This window comes from Salvelinus fontinalis, chromosome 14 (genome assembly GCF_029448725.1).
Source record: "Salvelinus fontinalis isolate EN_2023a chromosome 14, ASM2944872v1, whole genome shotgun sequence".
NCBI lineage: Eukaryota > Metazoa > Chordata > Actinopteri > Salmoniformes > Salmonidae > Salvelinus > Salvelinus fontinalis.
The window spans coordinates 8,010,916-8,034,841 of NC_074678.1; the positions used below are offsets into that span (position 1 = coordinate 8,010,916).

The 23,926-nt window shown below is 42.6% G+C and overlaps 1 protein-coding gene across 3 annotated transcripts; it reads left to right on the forward strand.

The window, feature by feature from the left end:
* The first annotated feature begins 134 nt into the window (after positions 1–134).
* LOC129869453 (basic immunoglobulin-like variable motif-containing protein) lies at positions 135–21,858 on the forward strand. 3 transcript variants are annotated; one of them, XM_055943886.1, is made up of 10 exons: positions 135–189; positions 2,653–3,252; positions 5,794–5,920; positions 11,761–11,856; positions 12,084–12,188; positions 12,280–12,374; positions 12,839–12,971; positions 14,990–15,073; positions 15,186–15,282; positions 16,042–21,858. In XM_055943886.1, exons 2-10 carry the CDS (start codon positions 2,739–2,741, stop codon positions 16,363–16,365), a joined length of 1,575 nt encoding a protein of 524 aa, XP_055799861.1. In that variant the 5' UTR covers positions 135–189; positions 2,653–2,738; the 3' UTR covers positions 16,366–21,858. The 3 variants fall into 3 exon arrangements, with proteins under 3 accessions (XP_055799861.1, XP_055799862.1, XP_055799860.1); XM_055943887.1 differs by lacking the exon at positions 135–189 and adding an exon at positions 825–1,199 and having other exon boundaries at positions 2,658–3,252; XM_055943885.1 differs by lacking the exon at positions 135–189 and adding an exon at positions 826–1,199.
* Positions 21,859–23,926: the final 2,068 nt, after the last annotated feature.

The following is a 23,926-nucleotide window of genomic DNA, read 5'->3' on the forward strand; positions in this document are numbered from 1 at the left end:
GCAATTCTAAAGTCTAATACATCCACAGTGTGATTGCAACAGATTTTTGTCAAATTAACAATTTCTTGTCTTTTGTTGAATTTATATAACATTCCTATTCGATTAAGGCATGATTCCACTATTCGTATTCATTTGCAACACTTTCAATTAGACATGAGGGGACGCACAATTGGTCCAACGTCGTCCGGGGTAGGTCGTCATTGTAACTAATAATTTGTTCTTAACTGACTTGCCTAGTTAAATTAAGGTTCAAATAATATATATATTTTTATATAAAACATTTTTTGTTTTTAAATTTAAGGCGAACAGCAAATTTCACTATTTAGGCTAATCCTTATTGTGGCTAGCTTCACATAGGTGTGGTCTGACTATTAATCAAATTAGAACTGTTTTATAAATAAGGGGTATTTTAGATGATGTTAGCTAGCTAACTATAGCTGCTGAAACAGATCATGTCGTTTTGCTATGTTTTTGGGGAAGAACATTGTTTGTGTCCATCAGCTAGCTAGCTTTTTATAACCAGCACCGTCCATAGCTTGGAGAAGTGTGTCTGCTGTCTTGCGCCACCGGCCGGTGAGCGAGACCAAACTTTACCGGCATCATAGCACACGTATCCGTAAATCGTTGTGACATATGAAATACGAGTGATAGTGTAATCAATGTGTAATAATTACATAAACAATGAATGAACGTATTAAATGATTACATGACGTGAGAGTCATATTCAGGTCCTGGTTGGTCAACAAGCTTATTTGACGTTTCAAATAGTGTTAAACGGCGTTCCATACCAGCGAGCTAAATCAAGTGCACCCCACTTTACACAGGCAAAGGGCTTATTCTGATTGGTTAAAGAAAGCCGGATGGCTGGCTAGGGGTTGATGATCCTTCGTGAACGCCGACTAATTTGTGTATATGAGGAATAAATAGGATCAGTGATGTGAAATCCCTATAAGGTTAACAATTTTAAACTTCCAGTTTTTATTTTATTTAGCAAAGCGTTAATTTAGAACTGTGAGAATATCTTGTGGAAGATTACGGTTGAGCACCCCCTAGTTACGTAATGGGTTAGCTTATCATTACTGTACAGCGGAAGGAGGAGGACGTCAATATACAACAGCGTATTTATCCCAACAGGAGAAATCCATACTATGTGGCTACCTAGTTAACTACCAAGTAAAAAATCCACGACACAATGCAAGGTATGTGTACCAAATTTTACAGGTTTATTGCGAGCATATTTTAGAGTGTCCGATGATACTGCATGTTTTGCTGCCATCTTCTGAGATGACAGGTGGTGATGGTGATGGCAGTCTAGCCTAGTGGGCGCAAAATAAATATTCTTATCTTTGGCTCTATGATTGAACGGCCGGGTAATGTAAAAACATTTACATTTACACCACTCCTAAGTGTGTTTGTACTCAATGTCCAATACATTATCCTTATCAAGTGTTCATGCTACTGTAGATTGATCAGGTTGTGGTTGAATTAATATCACGGCTTGCCGTAAAGTTAGCCTAAAGGCCGGCAGATGACGATATTGAGTCGTTTCATCTTACCATTCATTCAATGGGAACGCACCTAACCGGGTTGTACATAAAACATTTTCCATTGAGGCTTCAAAGGTGTCCCTTTCCTCCTTAACTAGATTTAATGGTGGTAAGGCGTAAAAAAAAAGTGATATCCAATTGGTAGTTACGATCTTGTCTCATTGCAACTCTCCAACGGGCTCGGGAGTGGCGAAGGACGTATCATGCGTCCTCCGAAACATCACCCGCTGAACCACACTGCTTCTTAACCAGGAAGCCAGCCGCACCAATGTGTCGGAGGAAACACTGTTCAACTGATGACTGAAGTCAGCTTGCACGTGCCCGGCCCGCCACAAGGAATCGCTAGAGCGCGATGAGCCAAGGAAAGCCCCACGGCCAAACCCTCCCCTAACCCAGACGACGCTGGGCCAATTGTGCGGCACCTTATGGGACTCCCGGTCACGGCCGGCTGTGACACAGACTGGTGTCGAACTCCAGGTTGTAGTGAAGCCTCAACACTGACATGTAGTGCGTTAGACCGCTGTACCACTCAGGAGACCCCATTCTTTCTTTATGAAGCACCAGTTTCCACCACCAGGCTAGAGTAGCTAATGTTAGACCCGGATGTTGCATATCTCATTTAGCCAATCAGGTTGCAGCAGTCTGTTTTTTTCCCCCACCCCTGGTCTGATTGGCTGAACACGATACGCAACATCAGGAAGTAGCATTAGCCACTTTAGCATGGTGGTGGAAACTAGTGTTTCATAAAAAAGTATGTAAATTCCATTTTTTCCCCCCCCCTTCATCGACCTTCTCATCATTCAATTGTGTTAAGGAGGAAAGTTACACCCTTACAGCCTGAATGGAGAATGTTTAATGTAAAAACCAGTCCATGGGGGATACGAGTGCATAGGCAGCTGCATATATTCCATCTGGATGGTAAGATTAAATTACTCAACATCGCCATCTGCTGGCCTTTGGGATACCTTAAACTCTATTTTAGTTACTGACTATTAGTTACCTTTCAACACTTTACCTTTATAGGGCAAAAAACAAAATTCCTGGTCGATATCTTTTAACCCAATTTGAAGTTTTAATAAATATATATGTTTAATCCTTTCTGCAGCATAGATGACAACCCACCCCTCTAAACAGACCAACCACTTCAACTTTTAAACAATTCTCTCATCCAACATCCCAGTCCTCTCTTCAATGCCTAACAGTGGGGATAGTTCAGGACCTAATGTATCTGGGAGTCAGCCAGGCGACCAGGCTACGCCCTTGTCCCAGCGACCCCCGCCCCCGGACAGAGAGGATGCGCAACGCGGCATGCTGACCACTCTCACCCGAGACTCCCTGAGGACCCGGAGAGCCTCCAGCGCTGAGATCCAGCTCCCATGGACCTGCCCCGTCACTCACTCCAGAGAGAAGTTCTACACGGTCTGCTCAGACTACGCCCTCCTCAACCAGGCTGCCTCTCTCTACCGGCTCCCCAGCACCCCCAGGGAGGTGGCCCACAGCAAGCAGGATGGCAGCGGGGCCCCATTAGTGAAGTCCAACACTGTGGACCTGTCTCAGGGTCAGGGGCAGCATGCAGGTGTAGAGGAGGCCTCAGACGAAGACTTTGATATGGAGGGAGTGTCCTGCAGCAACACCAAGCCTATCCTGGCTTGGGAGATTGATACCACTAACTTTGACGCTGTGCTAATTCGAAAGCCCAGGACAAGTAAGCAAGATCAATAACCTAAATCCAATACAGTGTAAAACAGGGGTTCTGCTTGTTTTTGGAGACATAATTTACAGTATATTTTTAGTCTCATAGATATGCTATGAATTACTTAGTATTATTCTCATGCTGATTCATCTGTTACTAAGAAATATGTGCCAGTAACTGGTGTTCAGACCATCTGTTGGTACAGTGGGTATCGTAAGTATTCACCCCTCTTGGATTTCTTCACATTTTATTGTGTTACAAAGTGGGATTAAACTGTCATTTTGTTGTCAGTGAGCTACACAAAATACTCTTGTAATGTAGAAGTAAAATCCTAACATTATTTTAAGATGAATGAAAAAATAAAACATTTAATATACCTTAATTAGGTCAGTATTCACACCCCCTGAGTAAATACATGTTAGAAACACCTTTGGCAACGATTACATCTGTTAGTGTTCTTTGGTAAGTCTCTTAAGAGCTTTTCACAACTGGATTGTGCAATATTTACCCAGTATTCTTTTCTAAATACTTCAAGCTCTGTGATGGTGTTGGGGATAATGGCTCGACAGCAATTTTCAAGTCTTGCTATAGATTTCAAGGAGATTTAAGTCAAAACCTGTAACTTGGCCACTCAGAATTGAGGAACATTCACTGTCTTGGTTAGCAACTCCAGTGTAGATTTGGCCTTGTGTTGTAGGTTATTGACCTGCTGAAAGGTTTAATTCCTCTCCCATTGTCTGGTGTAAAGCATACTGAAGCAGGTTTTCCTCTAGGATTTTGTATGTGCTTAGCTCCATTTATTTTCATCCTGAAAAACGCCCCAGTCTTTGCTAATGACAAGTATACCCATACCATGGTGCAGCCACCACCATGCTTGAAAATAAGGAGGCAGTTACTCAGTGACGTGTTGTATTGGATTTACCCCAAACGTTAGGCTTTACATTTACTTTATGCTTTGCAAAGTGTATTCCTTACTGAATTTTTTTGCAGTATTACTTTAGTGCCTTGTTTCATACAGGATTCATGTCTTGGAATAGTTTTATTCGGCTTTTCAATCATTTAGGTCGTTATTAATGGAGACACAATAATGTAGCTGATCCATTTCTCCTTTCACAACTTCGTAGCAGTTTTAAAATCACCAATGGCCTCATTGTGACATCAGCTGAGCAGTTTCCTTCCTGTCCTGCAGCTCAGTTCAGACAGACGACTGTACCTTTGACGTGACTGTGTGGTTAAATACATCATCCACAGCATAATTATTAACTGGACCAGGCGTAAAAATATACTCAATATCTGATTTTGTTATAGATACTCATCTACCAATCACTGCCCTTCTTTATGAGGCTTTTGAAAAAAGCTCCCTGGTCTTTGTAGTTGAATCTGTACTTGAAATTCAATACTTACAGATGTTGTATGTGTGGGGGACAGAGGAAGGGTTAGTCATTAAAAAATCATGTCAACCCTTATTATTTCACACAGAGTGGATTCATGTAAAACAATTAATGTGAAACAATTAGAATTTTAGGACCTCGACAACAAAGAAAAGCATTAGTACGCCACACTGCTTGATTATATTCAGACCTAGCCCCGATGAGCGCTTGACAGATATAGTCTACTTTTTGATTCTGTCTGTATGAGCGCTTGACAGATATAGTCTACTTTTGTTTCTGTCTGTGTGAGCGCTTGACAGATATAGCCTACTTTTTGTTTCCGTCTGTGTGAGCGCTTGACAGATATAGTCTACTTTTGATTCTGTCTGTATGAGCGCTTGACAGATATAGTCTACTTTTGTTTCTGTCTGTGTCAGCGCTTGACAGATATAGCCTACTTTTTGTGTCTGTCTGTGTGAGCGCTTGACAGATATAGTCTACTTTTGATTCTGTCTGTGTGAGCGCTTGACAGATATAGTCTACTTTTGTTTCTGTCTGTGTGAGCGCTTGACAGATATAGTCTACTTTTGATTCTGTCTGTGTGAGCGCTTGATTATATTCAGACCTAGTTTCTGTCTGTGTGAGCGCTTGACAGATATAGCCTACTTTTTGTGTCTGTCTGTGTGAGCGCTTGACAGATATAGTCTACTTTTGATTCTGTCTGTATGAGCGCTTGACAGATATAGTCTACTTTTGTTTCTGTCTGTGTGAGCGCTTGACAGATATAGCCTACTTTTTGTGTCTGTCTGTGTGAGCGCTTGACAGATATAGTCTACTTTTGATTCTGTCTGTGTGAGCGCTTGACAGATATAGTCTACTTTTGTTTTTGTCTGTGTGAGCGCTTGACAGATATAGTCTACTTTTGTTTCTGTCTGTGTGAGCGCTTGACAGATATAGTCTACTTTTGATTCTGTCTGTGTGAGCGCTTGACAGATATAGTCTACTTTTGTTTCCGTCTGTGTGAGCGCTTGACAGATATAGTCTACTTTTGTTTCTGTCTGTGTGAGCGCTTGACAGATATAGTCTACTTTTGATTCTGTCTGTGTGAGCGCTTGACAGATATAGCCTACTTTTTGTTTCTGTCTGTATGAGCGCTTACTTTACATTTGTGTCCTATTTTCAGGCAACATAAAGAGAGTCGGTACTAAGAAGATGAAGTCTTCAGGGGGCAGTAGGAACCTGCAGGACCTTCCTCTCCACGCCTCGCAGGATGAGATCAAACAGAGAAAAGTCCTGGACCTCAGGAGATGGTAATATAACACACAGCTCATTATACTGTATTAACTACTACTGAGGTAGCACACAGCTCATTATACTGTATTAACTACTACTGAGGTAGCACACAGCTCATTATACTGTATTAACTACTACTGAGGTAGCACACAGCTCATTATACTGTATTAACTACTACTGAGGTAGCACACAGCTCATTATACTGTATTAACTACTACTGAGGTAACACACAGCTCATTATACTGTATTAACTACTACTGAGGTAACACAGCTCATTATACTGTATTAACTACTACTGAGGTAGCACACAGCTCATTATACTGTATTAACTACTACTGAGGTAGCACACAGCTCATTATACTGTATTAACTACTACTGAGGTAGCACACAGCTCATTATACTGTATTAACTACTACTGAGGTAGCACACAGCTCATTATACTGTATTAACTACTACTGAGGTAGCACACAGCTCATTATACTGTATTAACTACTACTGAGGTAACACAGCTCATTATACTGTATTAACTACTACTGAGGTAGCATAGCTCATTATACTGTATTAACTACTACTGAGGTAGCACACAGCTCATTATACTGTATTAACTACTACTGAGGTAGCACACAGCTCATTATACTGTATTAACTACTACTGAGGTAGCACACAGCTCATTATACTGTATTAACTACTACTGAGGTAACACACAGCTCATTATACTGTATTAACTACTACTGAGGTAGCACACAGCTCATTATACTGTATTAACTACTACTGAGGTAGCACACAGCTCATTATACTGTATTAACTACTACTGAGGTAGCACACAGCTCATTATACTGTATGAACTACTACTGAGGTAGCACACAGCTCATTATACTGTATTAACTACTACTGAGGTAGCACACAGCTCATTATACTGTATTAACTACTACTGAGGTAGCACACAGCTCATTATACTGTATTAACTACTACTGAGGTAGCACACAGCTCATTATACTGTATTAACTATTACTGAGGTAGCACACAGCTCATTATACTGTATTAACTATTACTGAGGTAACACACAGCTCATTATACTGTATTAACTACTACTGAGGTAGTACGCAGCTCATTATACTGTATTAACTATTACTGAGGTAGCACACAGCTCATTATACTGTATTATTTACTGGGGGGGGGGTCCCTGCCCTGAATGCTGATTGGCTGACAGCCATTGTATATCAGACCGTATACCACGGGTATGACAAAACATTTATTTTTATTGCTCTAATTACGTTGGTAACCAGTTTGTAATAGCAATAAGGGTTTGTGATATATTGGCCATATACCACGCCCCCTCGTGCCTTATTGCTTAAGTATATACTTTATATGCATTGTCTTAGCGAGCTCTTTGGCAGCAAGCTAATGTTTTTTTGCTGTAATATTTAGCTATCTTAGCCAACGTTAGCCTAGCTAGCTAGCATCAAGTGTAGGAGTTATAAAAATGACCGTAAAAACAGCTCTAGCTAAGTTTAGAAGTAAGACTGATGTTTATTTTATCGGAGAATTACTTTTAAATTGCTTTTGATGTACCGTAGCAAAGATTTCTGTAACTAGCTCCTAGTTATACCGTATTAACTACTGATAGACCTATCACAGAGCTTGTTATACCGTATTAACTACTGATAGACCTATCACAGAGCTTGTTATACCGTATTAACTACTGATAGACCTATCACAGAGCTTGTTATACCGTATTAACTACTGATAGACCTATCACAGAGCTTGTTATACCGTATTAACTACTGATAGACCTATCACAGAGCTTGTTATACCGTATTAACTACAGATAGACCTATCACAGAGCTTGTTATACCGTATTAACTACTGATAGACCTATCACAGAGCTTGTTATACCGTATTAACTACTGATAGACCTATCACAGAGCTTGTTATACCGTATTAACTACTGATAGACCTATCACAGAGCTTGTTATACCGTATTAACTACTGATAGACCTATCACAGAGCTTGTTATACCGTATTAACTACTGATAGACCTATCACAGAGCTTGTTATACCGTATTAACTACAGATAGACCTATCACAGAGCTTGTTATACCGTATTAACTACTGATAGACCTATCACAGAGCTTGTTATACCGTATTAACTACTGATAGACCTATCACAGAGCTTGTTATACCGTATTAACTACTGATAGACCTATCACAGAGCTTGTTATACCGTATTAACTACTGATAGACCTATCACAGAGCTTGTTATACCGTATTAACTACTGATAGACCTATCACAGAGCTTGTTATACCGTATTAACCACTGATAGACCTATCACAAAGCTTGTTATTCCGTATTAACTACTGATAGACCTATCACAGAGCTTGTTATACCGTATTAACTACTGATAGACCTATCACAGAGCTTGTTATACCGTATTAACTACTGATAGACCTATCACAGAGCTTGTTATACCGTATTAACTACTGATAGACCTATCACAGAGCTTGTTATACCGTATTAACTACTGATAGACCTATCACAGAGCTTGTTATACCGTATTAACTACTGATAGACCTATCACAGAGCTTGTTATACCGTATTAACTACTGATAGACCTATCACAGAGCTTGTTATACCGTATTAACTACTGATAGACCTATCACAGAGCTTGTTATACCGTATTAACTACTGATAGACCTATCACAGAGCTTGTTATACCGTATTAACCACTGATAGACCTATCACAAAGCTTGTTATTCCGTATTAACTACTGATAGACCTATCACAGAGCTTGTTATACCGTATTAACTACTGATAGACCTATCACAGAGCTTGTTATACCGTATTAACTACTGATAGACCTATCACAGAGCTTGTTATACCGTATTAACCACTGATAGACCTATCACAAAGCTTGTTATTCCGTATTAACTACTGATAGACCTATCACAGAGCTTGTTATACCGTATTAACTACTGATAGACCTATCACAGAGCTTGTTATACCGTATTAACTACTGATAGACCTATCACAGAGCTTGTTATACCGTATTAACTACTGATAGACCTATCACAGAGCTTGTTATACCGTATTAACTACTGATAGACCTATCACAGAGCTTGTTATACCGTATTAACTACTGATAGACCTATCACAGAGCTTGTTATACCGTATTAACTACTGATAGACCTATCACAGAGCTTGTTATACCGTATTAACTACTGATAGACCTATCACAGAGCTTGTTATACCGTATTAACCACTGATAGACCTATCACAGAGCTTGTTATACCGTATTAACTACTGATAGACCTATCACAGAGCTTGTTATACCGTATTAACTACTGATAGACCTATCACAGAGCTTGTTATACCGTATTAACTACTGATAGACCTATCACAGAGCTTGTTATACCGTATTAACTACTGATAGACCTATCACAGAGCTTGTTATACCGTATTAACTACTGATAGACCTATCACAGAGCTTGTTATACCGTATTAACTACTGATAGACCTATCACAGAGCTTGTTATACCGTATTAACCACTGATAGACCTATCACAGAGCTTGTTATACCGTATTAACTACTGATAGACCTATCACAGAGCTTGTTATTCCGTATTAACTACTGATAGACCTATCACAGAGCTTGTTATACCGTATTAACCACTGATAGACCTATCACAGAGCTTGTTATACCGTATTAACTACTGATAGACCTATCACAGAGCTTGTTATACCGTATTAACTACTGATAGACCTATCACAGAGCTTGTTATACCGTATTAACTACTGATAGACCTATCACAGAGCTTGTTATACCGTATTAACTACTGATAGACCTATCACAGAGCTTGTTATACCGTATTAACTACTGATAGACCTATCACAGAGCTTGTTATACCGTATTAACCACTGATAGACCTATCACAGAGCTTGTTATACCGTATTAACTACTGATAGACCTATCACAGAGCTTGTTATACCGTATTAACTACTGATAGACCTATCACAGAGCTTGTTATACCGTATTAACTACTGATAGACCTATCACAGAGCTTGTTATACCGTATTAACTACAGATAGACCTATCACAGAGCTTGTTATACCGTATTAACCACTGATAGACCTATCACAGAGCTTGTTATACCGTATTAACCACTGATATGATAACAGTGGGTTGGATCCCAAATGGCTCTGGGTAAAACTAGTGCACTACTACCCAATAGGGCTCTGGTTAATACTAGTGCACTACTACCCAATAGGGCTCTGGTTAAATCTAGTGCACTACTATCCAATAGGGCTCTGGTTAAAACTAGTGCACTGCTATCCAATAGGGCTCTGGTTAAAACTAGTGCACTACTACCCAATAGGGCTCTGGTTAAAACTAGTGCACTACTACCCAATAGGGCTCTGGTTAAAACTAGTACACTACTACCCAATAGGGCTCTGGTTAAAACTAGTGCACTACTACCCAATAGGGCTCTGGTTAAAACTAGTGCACTACTACCCAATAGGGCTCTGGTTAAAACTAGTACACTACTACCCAATAGGGCTCTGGTTAAAACTAGTACACTACTATCCAATAGGGCTCTGGTTAAAACTAGTGCACTACTATCCAATAGGGCTCTGGTTAAAACTAGTGCACTACTATCCAATAGGGTTCTGGTTAAAACTAGTGCACTACTATCCAATAGGGCTCTGGTTAAAACTAGTGCACTACTATCCAATAGGGCTCTGGTTAAAACTAGTGCACTGTTATCCAATAGGGCTCTGGTTAAAACTAGTGCACTGTTACCCAATAGGGCTCTGGTTAAAACTAGTGCACTACTATCCAATAGGGCTCTGGTTAAAACTAGTGCACTACTATCCAATAGGGCTCTGGTTAAAACTAGTGCACTACTATCCAATAGGGCTCTGGTTAAAACTAGTGCACTACTATCCAATAGGGCTCTAGTTAAAACTAGTGCACTACTATCCAATAGGGCTCTGGTTAAAACTAGTGCACTACTATCCAATAGGGCTCTGTTTAAAACTAGTGCACTACTATCCAATAGGGCTCTGGTTAAAACTAGTGCACTACTATCCAATAGGGCTCTGGGTAAAACTAGTGCACTACTATCCAATAGGGCTCTGGTTAAAACTAGTGCACTACTACCCAATAGGGCTCTGGTTAAAACTAGTACACTGCTACCCAATAGGGCTCTGGTTAAAACTAGTGCACTACTATCCAATAGAGCTCTGGTTAAAACTAGTGCACTACTATCCAATAGGGCTCTGGTTAAAACTAGTGCACTACTATCCAATAGAGCTCTGGTTAAAACTAGTGCACTACTATCCAATAGAGCTCTGGTTAAAACTAGTGCACTATATAGGGAATTTGGTGCCATTTCGGACAGAGCCAGAAACTACTGCAAGTGGAGGAGGCATTCATTAGTTTCATGCTTCTCTCTCTCTCTCTCTCTCTCTCTCTCTCTCTCTCTCTCTCTGTCTCTCTGTCTCTGTCTCTCTGTCTCTGTCTCTCTGTCTCTGTCTCTGTCTCTCTCTCTCTCTGTCTCTCTCTCTCTCTCTCTCTGTCTCTGTCTCTGTCTCTGTCTCTGTCTCTGTCTCTGTCTCTCTGTCTCTGTCTCTGTCTCTGTCTCTGTCTCTGTCTCTGTCTCTCTCTCTCTCTCTCTCTCTCTCTCTCTCTCTCTCTCTCTCTCTCTCTGTCTCTGTCTCTCTGTGTCTCTGTCTCTCTGTCTCTGTCTCTCTGTCTCTCTGTCTCTGTCTCTGTCTCTCTGTCTCTGTCTCTGTCTCTCTGTCTCTCTCTCTGTCTCTCTCTCTCTCTCTCTCTCTCTCTCTCCCTCCGTTCCCTAGGTACTGTATCAGCCGTCCCCAGTACAAGACGTCATGTGGGATATCTTCATTAGTTTCCTGCTGGAACTTTCTGTACAGCACACTAGGAGCAGGGAGGTATGCATTTTTATCGTCGTCTGTAGCTCTGTACGTGTGACAATGGGATCACCGCTCGTTGGGGGAACAGACTCCCATCTTTTATACTTGTTATATAGGTAATACAAAAGAGATCTGCACACACCAAGACAAATGTTTCCACCACACTATAGCGTGTACTACATGTGTTTAATGTGTCACAAATAAGAGGAATAACAGCTATTTGATTGCTATGTGTGTATTTTCAGTCTCCCACCCATCTCCCAAGAGGGGGCTCTTCAGATCCTAGGCTTCCAGCCTCCTTTTGAGGAGATCAAGTTTGGTCCCTTTACAGGCAACGCTACCCTGATGAGGTGCAGTACTCAGAAATACTTTTTTGCGTTTTCACATTAGAAACAAGATGCAGATTTTTTTTAAATTTTTTTTTTAAATCTTTGTGGACAGATGGTTCAGGCAAATCAATGACAATTTCCGTGTCCGAGGATGTTCCTATATTCTGTACAAACCCCACGGGAAACACAAGACAGCAGGAGAGACTGGTGAGTTTGTCTACTCTCCTCTTTTCTACCCTCTCTACTAACAAACTGGCGATGATGTAACAAGCTGGCCTCAGCTTGGCAATACAAAGAGTAAAAAATGTGTTCAAATGGCAGTCAATCCAGCAAATTTGTGGCTTGGGGCTGGCCTTGACTTCAGTTTGTCCTCCAGTTTGTCTGTTATATAAAGAAATAGCTTGGTTTGACAATGAAACTGAATAGATGGAAAAGCATACAGTAGTACAGCCCCGTGTGGCTCAGTTGGTAGAGCATGGCGCGTGCAACGCCAGGGTTGTGGGTTCGATTCCCACGGGGGGACCAGTACAAAAAAACTATGAATGTATGTACTTGTAAGTCTCTCTGGATAAGAGCGTCAGCTAAATGACTTAAATGTAAATGTACAGACTGTCTGCGTGATTGTGTTTTTAACATTCAGTATATTTGAGTATTTGTCCTTCCTGTTGCAGCTGAGGGGGCGTTGTTGAAGTTGACCCAGGGCTTAAGAGATGAAACCATGGCCTACATTTACCACTGTCAGAACCACTACTTCTGTCCCGTGGGCTTCGAGGCCACACCTTTCAAAGCAGCCAAAGCCTACAGGTACATCTCTCTGATATTATCTCTGTGTGCATTTACTCTCTAACAGGTCATCGTTTAGGCCTAACTGTGGATGTATTTCATTACATTTTTATTATTTTCGAATTACTAATCATTTTATCTTATTGTCAACCACGTAACTCTTGCAGTCAACCACGTCACTCCCGCTGTCATCTGCGTAACTCCCGCTGTCATCCGCGTAACTCCCGCTGTCATCCGCGTAACTCCCGCTGTCATCTGCGTAACTCCCGCTGTCATCTGCGTAACTCCCGCTGTCATCCGCGTAACTCCCGCTGTCATCTGCGTAACTCCCGCTGTCATCCGCGTAACTCCCGCTGTCATCCGCGTAACTCCCGCTGTCATCCACGTAACTCCCGCTGTCATCCACGTAACTCCCGCTGTCATCCGCGTCACTCCCGCTGTCATCCGCGTCACTCCCGCTGTCATCCACGTAACTCCCGCTGTCAACCACGTAACTCCCGCTGTCAACCGCGTCACTCCCGCTGTCATCCGCGTCACTCCCGCTGTCATCCGCGTCACTCCCGCTGTCATCCACGTCACTCCCGCTGTCATCCACGTCACTCCCGCTGTCATCCACGTAACTCCCGCTGTCATCCACGTCACTCCCGCTGTCATCCACGTCACTCCCGCTGTCATCCACGTCACTCCCGCTGTCATCCACGTCACTCCCGCTGTCATCCACGTCACTCCCGCTGTCATCCGCGTCACTCCCGCTGTCATCCACGTCACTCCTCCTGTCAACCACGTAACTCCCGCTGTCAACCGCGTAACTCCCGCTGTCAACCACGTCACTCCCGTTGTCATCCACGTCACTCCCGTTGTCATCCACGTAACTCCCGCTGTCATCCACGTCACTCCCGCTGTCAACCACGTCACTCCCGCTGTCATCCGCGTAACTCCCGCTGTCATCCACGTCACTCTTCCTGTCATCCACGTCACTCTTCCTGTCAACCGCGTAACTCCCGCTGTCAACCACGTAACTCCCGCTGTCAACCACGTAACTCCCGCTGTCAACCACGTCACTCCCGCTGTCATCCACGTCACTCCCGCTGTCAACCGCGTCACTCCCGCTGTCATCCGCGTAACTCCCGCTGTCAACCGCGTAACTCCCGCTGTCAACCGCGTAACTCCCGCTGTCAACCACGTAACTCCCGCTGTCAACCACGTAACTCCCGCTGTCAACCCCGTCACTCCCGCTGTCAACCACGTCACTCCCGCTGTCAGCCACGTCACTCCCGCTGTCAACCACGTCACTCCCGCTGTCATCCACGTCACTCCCGCTGTCATCCACGTAACTCCCGCTGTCAACCACGTCACTCCCGCTGTCAACCACGTCACTCCCGCTGTCAACCACGTAACTCCCGCTGTCAACCACGTAACTCTTGCTGTCAACCACGTAACTCTTGCTGTCATCCGCGTCACTCCCGCTGTCATCCGCGTCACTCTTACTGTCAACCACGTAACTCTTACTGTCAACCACGTAACTCCCGCTGTCAACCACATCACTCCCGCTGTCATCCATGTAACTCCCGCTGTCAACCACGTAACTCTTGCTGTCAACCACGTAACTCTTGCTGTCATCCGCGTCACTCCCGCTGTCATCCGCGTCACTCTTACTGTCAACCACGTAACTCTTACTGTCAACCACGTAACTCTTACTGTCAACCACGTAACTCTTACTGTCAACCACGTCACTCCCGCTGTCAACCACGTCACTCCCGCTGTCAACCACGTAACTCTTACTGTCATCCACGTAACTCCCGCTGTCATCCGCGTAACTCCCGCTGTCAACCACGTCACTCCCGCTGTCATCCACGTCACTCCCGCTGTCATCCGCGTCACTCCCGCTGTCAACCACGTCACTCCCGCTGTCAACCACGTCACTCCCGCTGTCATCCGCGTCACTCCCGCTGTCATCCGCGTCACTCCAGCTGTCAACCACGTCACTCCCTCTGTCATCCACGTACCTTGTTAACTTGTTCTTCTTGTTTACTTCTAAGGGGTACATTACCAACTAATGAACTGGAACACTGGATTCTGATTGGTGAACCAAGCAGGAAACACCCTGCTATTCACTGTAAAAAGTATGATCTTTTTCTGACTTGTTTCCAACAAATGATATACAGTATTTTTCTGTTCTTGTACCATGTCTTAGTTGATAACTTTTTCTCTTCTGTAACTTGCGGTTGTCTTCAGGTGGGCGGATATCGCCACAGATCTCAACACACAAAATCCAGAATACCTTGATATTCGTCACACGGAGAGGGGAATTCAGTGCCGTAAAACCAAAAAGGTTTTCCTTTTCATTTTATAGTTCTGTTAGTTGTTAGGGTACCAGTTATGCTAACAATGGGATGAGGATGAGTTCGAGCCCATGCCCGTGACATTCAGACCCTACCCTGCCTGATTGCTTTTGCCAAATTTTAAGGCCCTGCCCGAAATCAGAAATAACTTCCTTTGTAAGTAAATCCATGAGTTGCTCCTCTGTCTGTCACTCGCTTCCTGCCACGCTGTTCGCTCTGCATGCTGCACTCTGCTCATGGTGGCTCTGAGTCTGTGAGTGACCATAGCAACGGCTACGGCTTGCGCTGCTCTGCTCAATGACGAAACGAGAGAGAGCTGTTTAGTTACTTTTCATCACTCTAAACTCAGACAAACTCAAGGAATATTATATATTATTATTATTTTCTGTGAAATAATCTCTCCTGTCTTGTATTTAGTTGAAGCACACTTCCGGGCACCATGTGATGATCGTAGTCAGATATGTACTGCAGAGCACGAGCAAACGGCTCAGCTTCAAAATGCTAGTGATACCCAAGCCCTGCCGTACCCTAGTTATTGATGAAAAATTTAACAGGCTCTACTCTAACCCAATGCGTAATGTCGGGGGCCCATTGGGCTCCGGTAGCAGAGCTCTAGCATGAGTACAGCATTTCTGACGTGAACCTCTCCTCTTCTCAGTTTTTATAGTTATGTTAAAAATGTAAAAGTTGAAGGTACCATTTGTGGGTCTGTACCGCATTTCTGACATGAACCTCTTCTCTCCTGGCAGGTGGGTGGGAATCTTCACTGCATCATGGCCTTCCAGAGGGTCAACTGGCAGAAGCTAGGCCCCTGGGCCCTCAACCTGGAGAACCTGAGGCATGACCTCCACCATCAGGGGTCTGAGAGGGCCCAGGGGGGCTTAGCAGAGGTCCAGGAGGACAGGGAGAAGACCTCAGGAAAACACCAGGCTTTGGCCCGGCTAGGCCGCTCCAACAGCACAGGTACCAGTAACCAGAAGGACGTAGCTTGGAAACACCTGTCTAACACCACAGAGTACAGACACAGGAGCTCACCTGAGAGCGACGTCGAAGAAGATGCCACAGATGACTGAGACTCAATGAGAAGGCTGTGAAGTTAGTGCTGCTAAAATATACTGGTTAGTATCTCAAACGTTCTCATAGTTTTTCACCAAAAAAGAGAGCCGAAGTGTTATTTTACCCCGTCTAGCGTCATCCAGATTCCATCAAGGATTTTGCTTGATTATTTGTAATGAAAACTTAGTACAACATACAAGTCGATACACTTTAGTGTAAAAGCTACGTTTAATCGTCTAGCAATGTATAGAGGACTGCTGCTATTAATCAGAATGTCTGATAACATTGCATTTAAAAGCCATTTAAGAAATAGGAGAATAAGAATACAAATCAATTTATTATACGCTTTAAAGTGAGTGTGTTGGTTTGCGAATGTGACTGAAATCCAGTGACTATTGTAAGCCAAGTTTTTCTCAACTCCACGATGCACATCACATCAACGGAGTCGAGCGGAGACAACTGTGGGCAGACTGTACCTCCAACGAGTGGCTGTCAGTCGATTAAACCCTTACCGTGTACCTATGTTTGTCCTCTGTAGCTGTCTTTTTAAATTCCTTACCGTGTACCTATGTTTGTCCTCTGTAGCTGCCTTTTTAAATTCCTTACCGTGTACCTATGTTTGTCCTCTGTAGCTGTCTTTTTAAATTCCTTACCGTGTACCTATGTTTGTCCTCTGTAGCTGCCTTTTTAAATTCCTTACCGTGTACCTATGTTTGTCCTCTGTAGCCGCCTTTTTAAATTCCTTACCGTGTACCTATGTTTGTCCTCTGTAGCTGCCTTTTTAAATTCCTTACCGTGTACCTATGTTTGTCCTCTGTAGCTGCCTTTTTAAATTCCTTACCGTGTACCTATGTTTGTCCTCTGTAGCCGCCTTTTTAAATTGCTTACCGTGTACCTATGTTTGTCCTCTGTAGCTGCCTTTCTTAAAACTTCTTATGGCTGCAATCCCGTTAACGGGATCGATATGACAACAGCCAGTGAAAGTGCAGGGCGCCAAATTCAAACAACAGAAATCTCATAATTAAAATTCCTCAAACATACATGTATCTTATACCATTTTAAAGGTAATCTTGTTGTTAATCCCACCAAGTGTCTGATTTCAAATAGGATTTTCAGCGAAAGCACCACAAACGATTATTTTAGCTCACCGCCAAATCACAGACAAACACAGTCATTTTGCCAGCCAAAGATAGCAGTCACAAAAAGCACAAATAGAGATAAAATGAATCAATAACCTTTGATCTTCATCAGATGACACTCATAAGACTTCATGTTACACAATACATGTATGTTTTGTTTGAACAAGTTCATATAAAAAAATCTGAGTTTACATTGGCGCGTTACGTTCACTAGTTCCAAAAACATCCAGTGATTAGCCACATCATTCAACAGAAATACTCATCATAAATGTAGATGATAATACAAGTTATACACATGGAATTATAGATATACCTCTCCTTAAGGCAACCGCTGGGTCAGATTTCAAAAAGACTTTACGGAAAAAGCAAACCATGCAATAATCTGAGACGGCGTTCAGAACAATAGTCAAATTAGCCGCCATGTTGGAGTCAACAGAAACCAGAAATTACATGATAAATATTCCCTTACCTTTGACGATCTTCATCAGAATGCACTCCCAGGAATCCCAGGTCCACAATAAATGCTTGATTTGTTCGATAATGTCTGTTATTTATGTCCAATTAGCTACTTTTGTTAGCGCGTTTGGTAAACAATTCCAAAGTCACGAAGCGTGTTCACTAAAACCTAACGAAATGTCCAAAAATTCCGTAACAGTCAGTAGAAACATGTCAAACGATGTATTGAATCAATCTTTAGAATGTTGTTAACATAAATCTTGAATAACGTTCCAACCGGAGAATTACATTGACTTCAGATGAGCGATGGAACGGAGCTCCCTCATGTGAACGCGCATGGTCAAAGAATGGTCACCTTATGGCAGACGTGACTAATTGTCCTCTCATTCGGCCCCCCTTCACAGTAGAGTCATCAGACAAAGTTCTACAGACTGTTGACATCTAGTGGAAGCCGTCATTCATATCTTGCTGTAATTTCAATGGGATCTTGGTTGAAAATCGACCAGCCTAATAATTTCCACTTCCTGTTTGGATTTTTTCTCAGGTTTTTGCCTGCCATATGAGTTCTGTTATACTCAAACAGTTTTAGAAACTTCAGAGTGTTTTCTATCCAATACTAATAATAATATGCATATATTAGCAACTATGACTGAGGAGCAAGCCGTTTACTCTGGGCACCTCTGTGCACCTTTCATCCAAGCTACTCAATACTACCCCTGCAGCCACAAGAAGTTAATTCTTTACCGTGTACCTATGTTTGTCCTCTGTAGCCGCCTTTCTTATTTCCTTACCGTGTACCTATGTTTGTCCTCTGTAGCTGCCTTTCTTAATTCCTTACCGTGTACCTATGTTTGTCCTCTGTAGCTGCCTTTCTTAATTCCTTACCTTGTACCTATGTTTGTCCTCTGTAGCTGCCTTTCTTAATTCCTTACATTGTACCTGTGTTTGTCCTCTGTAGCTTCCTTTCTTAATTCCTTACCGTGTACCTATGTTTGTCCTCAGTTACTGCCTTTCTTAAACCCCTATCTTGTACCTGTTTGTCCTCTGTAGCTGCCTTTCTTAAACCCCTACCGTGTACCTATGTTTGTCCTCTGTAGCTGTTTGTAGCTGTGTGCCTTTCTTTGTTTGCTGATATCCGTACTTTTTAATAAAACCTTTATCCAATACAACCACAGACTGTTTCCTTGTATCGACCGACAGCGACTCCGCCCACAGTTGTCGCAAAAAAACTCCACTGAGATGTAGAGTTGAGAAACCCAGCTACAGTAAAACTAACTACAGAAACAACCATGGTAGAGTTGAGAAACCCAGCTACAGGAAAACTAACTAAATAAACAACCATGGTAGAGTTGAGAAACCCAGCTACAGGAAAACTAACTACAGAAACAATGATGTACATATGGTAGAGTTGAGAAACCCATCTACAGTAAAACTAACTACAGAAACAACAGTGGTAGAGTTGAGAAACCCAGCTACAGGAAAACTAACTACAGAAACAACCGTGGTAGAGTTGAGAAACCCAGCTACAGGAAAACTAACTACAGAAACAACCATGTACAGTCGTGGCCAAAAGTTTTGAGAATGACACAAATATTAATTTCCACAAAGTTTGCTGCTTCAGTGTCTTAAGATATTTCTGTCAGACGTTACTATGGAATACTGAAGTATAATTACAAGCATTTCAGAAGTGTCAAAGGCTTTTATTGACAATTACATGAAGTTGATACAAAGGGTCTAGATTTGCAGTGTTGACTCTTCTTTTTCAAGACCTCTGCAATCCGCCCTGGCATGCTGTCAATTAACTTCTGGGCCACATCCTGACTGATGGCAGCCCAGTCTTGCATAATCAATGCTTGGAGTTTGTCAGAATTTGTGGGGTTTTGTTTGTCCATCCGCATCTTGAGGATTGACCACAAGTTCTCAATGGGATTAAGGTCTGGGGAGTTTCCTGGCCATGGAGACAAAATATCGATGTTTTGTTCCCCGAGCCACTTAGTCATCACTTTTGCCTCATGGCAAGGTGCTCCATCATGCTGGAAAAGGCATTGTTCGTCACCAAACTGTTCCTGGATGGTTGGGAGAAGTTGCTCTCGGAGGATGTGTTGGTACCATTCTTTATTCATGGCTGTGTTCTTAGGCAAAATTGTGAGTGAGCTCATTCCCTTGGCTGAGAAGCAACCCCACACATGAATGGTCTCAGGATGCTTTATTGTTGGCATGACGCAGGACTGATGGTAGCGCTCACCTTGTCTTCTCCGGACAAGCTTTTTTCCGGATGCCCCAAACAATCGGAAAGGGAATTCATCAGAGAAAATGACTTTACCCCAGTCCTCAGCAGTCCAATCCCTGTACCTTTTGCAGAATATCAGTCTGTCCCTGATGTTTTTCCTGGAGAGAAGTGGCTTCTTTGCTGCCCTTCTTGACACCAGGCCATCCTCCAAAAGATCCCCGATCCCGCAGCTGAATCAACTTTAGGAGACGGTCCTGGCGCTTGCTGGACTTTCTTGGGTTCCCCGACGCCTTCTTCACAACAATTGAACCGCTCTCCTTGAAGTTCTTGATGATCCGATAAATGGTTGATTTAGGTGCAATCTTACTGGCAGCAATATCCTTGCCTGTGAAGCCCTTTTGTGCAAGCAATGATGACGGCACGTGTTTCCTTGCAGGTAACCATGGTTGACAGAGGAAGAACAATGATTCCAAGCACCACCGTCCTTTTGAAGCTTCCAGTCTGTTATTCGAACTCAATCAGCATGACAGAGTGATCTCCAGCTTTGTCCTCATCAACACTCACACCTGTGTTAACGAGAGAATCACTGACATGATGTCAGCTGGTCCTTTTGTGGCAGGGCTGAAATGCAGTGGAAATGTTTTTTGGGGATTCAGTTCATTTGCATGGCAAAGAGGGACTTTGTAATTAATTGTAATTCATCTGATCACTCTTCATAACATTCTGGAGTATATGCAAATTGCCATCATACAAACTGAGGCAGCAGACTTTGTGAAAATTAATATTTGTGTCATTCTCAACTTTTGGCCACGACTGTACATATGGTAGAGTTGAGAAACCCAGCTACAGTAAAACTAACTACAGAAACAACGATGTACATATGGTAGAGTGGGTCCCGTGTGGTCCCGTGTAGGCTCAGTTGGTAGAGCATGGCGCTTGCAACGCCAGGGTTGTGGGTTCATTTCCCACTGGGGGACCAGGATGAATATGTATGAACTTTCCAATTTGTAAGTCGCTCTGGATAAGAGCGTCTGGTAAATGACTTAAATGTAAATGTAATGTAAATGTAGAGTTGAGAAACCCATCTACAGTAAAACTAACTACAGAAACAACCGTGGTAGAGTTGAGGAACCCAGCTACAGGAAAACTAACTACAGAAACGTGCATCAGTGGGTACAGTTGACATTGTGATGTCCTGTGAAACTATGTTATGTGTAGACGTTCTTATTCCCAAAGAAAAAACCTGAGAAATCGAAGTCGACGGATGCTCGTCACCTACCAAGAGGTAGAGCTTTATCTCTGTGTTGTTATTGATGTCCAACGTGCGAGACAAAGGATAATGAGTGCACGCTTGTTTCCATGTTGTGTCTAAAGCCACTGGTATTGACTATATTTACTCAGTGCCACGCACACTACACACACACACACACACAGCCCAGGGCTACAAACATTCATTATACCATGCCATGTCATCCATGGGTTTGCCCCAAAATTACATCGCCTGCAGTGTTTTACCTGACTTAGCAAACTATCTGTTAGTATCTCCTGCTTAGATCTCCCTGCTCAAACATCTGTGTTCTCGTGTTTAGACTTATCCCAACACTACTGTAAAATGTATCATTATTTATTCATGTGGATTAGATTGACTCTTTTTTTCTTAATAAATAACAATTTATATCAACTCATATCACAAAGTGTCATCATTTTTTACAAATAATGAGTCCACAGTATGAGTCATAATACCCATAAAACCTAGAGGACAAACAAGAAAATATTTTCCCCCCCCCACCATTTATTTTTCCCGTAGGGGATTTTAGAAACACTTAAAATAAGGGCTGTGTTAAAATAAGGGCTGTGGTAAAATAAGGGCTGTGTTTCGTGTAGGCTTACCCTGGCGTGAATACGTAGGCTAAATTGGTACAATACTCCCGAGTGGCGCAGCGGTCTAAGACACTGCCTCTCAGTGCACGAGGCGTCACTACAGTCCCCTGGTTCGATTCCAGGCTGTATCACAACCGGCCGTGATTGGGAGTCCCATAGGGCGGTGCACAATTGGCCCAGCGTTGTTAGGGTTTGGAGTGTGTTTTGTCCTGTATTCCTGTTTGCGTTTTGGTTGGCCGTCGTTGTAAATAAGAATTTGTTCTTAACTGGCTTGCCAAGTTAAATAAAAGGTTAAAATAAAAATACCTGTTAGCAAAGGTGTCAGCTAGAGATGACGTTCAGGAATTGTCAGAAATTCGTAGTCTTGATGCTAATTAGCATTTTTGAATCTGAGAGTAAATAGAGCTGAATATATTGAAAAGAGTCACCTTGTCCGAGGGAGATTTTTTACATGTTTATCAAACCATCACGCCTACACAAAACACAGCCCTTATTTTAACAGCCCTTATTTTAACACAGCCCTTATTTTAACACAGCCCTTATTTTAACACAGCCCTTATTTTAACACAGCCCTTATTTTAACACAGCCCTTGTTTTAACACCGCTCTTTTGTTTCGTGTAGGCTTACCCTGGCGTGATGTTTTGATAACCATGTAAATGTTAAATGTTTCTGAAATTGTAAATGGTGGAAAAACGATGGGGAACCATTTCCCTGTTTGACCGCCAGGTTTTATGGGTATTAGGACACCTCCACTGTGGGGCTCTATTACATCCTATTCATGTGGGCTTATATAACAAGAGTAATACGAGCTCATACTGAAGATCGCCTTCTCAAAGTCAACAAGACACGTGGCCGTATTTTAACATCCTCTGAAGCATCAGACCCAGGCCTATTTCCATGGATCTGTCTCCCGTTGAACCACAAGATATCCTTCCTCTGAGGCATCAGACCCAGGCCTATTTCCATGGATCTGTCTCCCGTTGAACCACAATACATCCTTCCTCTGAGGCATCAGACCCAGGCCTATTTCCATGGATCTGTCTCCCGTTGAACCACAAGATATCCTTCCTCTGAGGCATCAGACCCAGGCCTATTTCCATGGATCTGTCTCTTGTTGAACCACAATACATCCTTCCTCTGAGGCATCAGACCCAGGCCTATTTCCATGGATCTGTCTTCGTAGCTATGATATGTGAGCAGGGCTGAAGCAACAAAACCCTCCGGTTTGGACCACAATACATCCTGGTTATTTAATACACACAGAGGACAGAGCACAGGTTGCATTCCATCATCTCTGTTCTCAACTCTTTTCCTGACTACATTCAGATTAAATAAACATTCAAATGATTCCCCTTAACCTATTAGTGGAGTCTCTCGTTTCATCCACTTCAGACTCTGTTCAGCAATTGATGATCAAATTCTCTGGTTTTCTCCCATCTTTAAAAAAAAAAAATGTAATGTTGAAACGATTAAATCAAAACAAGATATTCCACTCAGTATTCACGTGAGACGATTGAGGAATCATCGCGATACTGTTGACTGAAGTGAAAAATGTAATGTCACTTGGATTTCTTATACTACAACAGACATCAGTGCGTAACCTAATTATATAGTGTGTGTGTAGCATTAATTATTGGATGTGTCAGGTCACAGACGTGTGTACCAGCCAAGGTTTTCATCTCGAGTGGCACCCTATTCCCTATTTAGTGCACTAGTTTTAACCAGAGCCCTATGGCACCCTATTCCCTATTTAGTGCACTAGTTTTAACCAGAGCCCTATGGCACCCTATTCCCCTATTTAGTGCACTAGTTTTAACCAGAGCCCTATGGCACCCTATTCCCTATTTAGTGCACTAGTTTTAACCAGAGCC

Coding starts and splice junctions, on each gene's coding strand:
- LOC129869453 (XM_055943886.1), top strand. CDS start 2,739: ATGCCTAACAGTGGGGATAGTTCAGGACCTAATGTATCTGGGAGTCAG. Junction 11,857..12,083: donor AGCACACTAGGAGCAGGGAG/GTATGCATTTTT, acceptor GTGTATTTTCAG/TCTCCCACCCATCTCCCAAG. Junction 12,189..12,279: donor GGCAACGCTACCCTGATGAG/GTGCAGTACTCA, acceptor CTTTGTGGACAG/ATGGTTCAGGCAAATCAATG.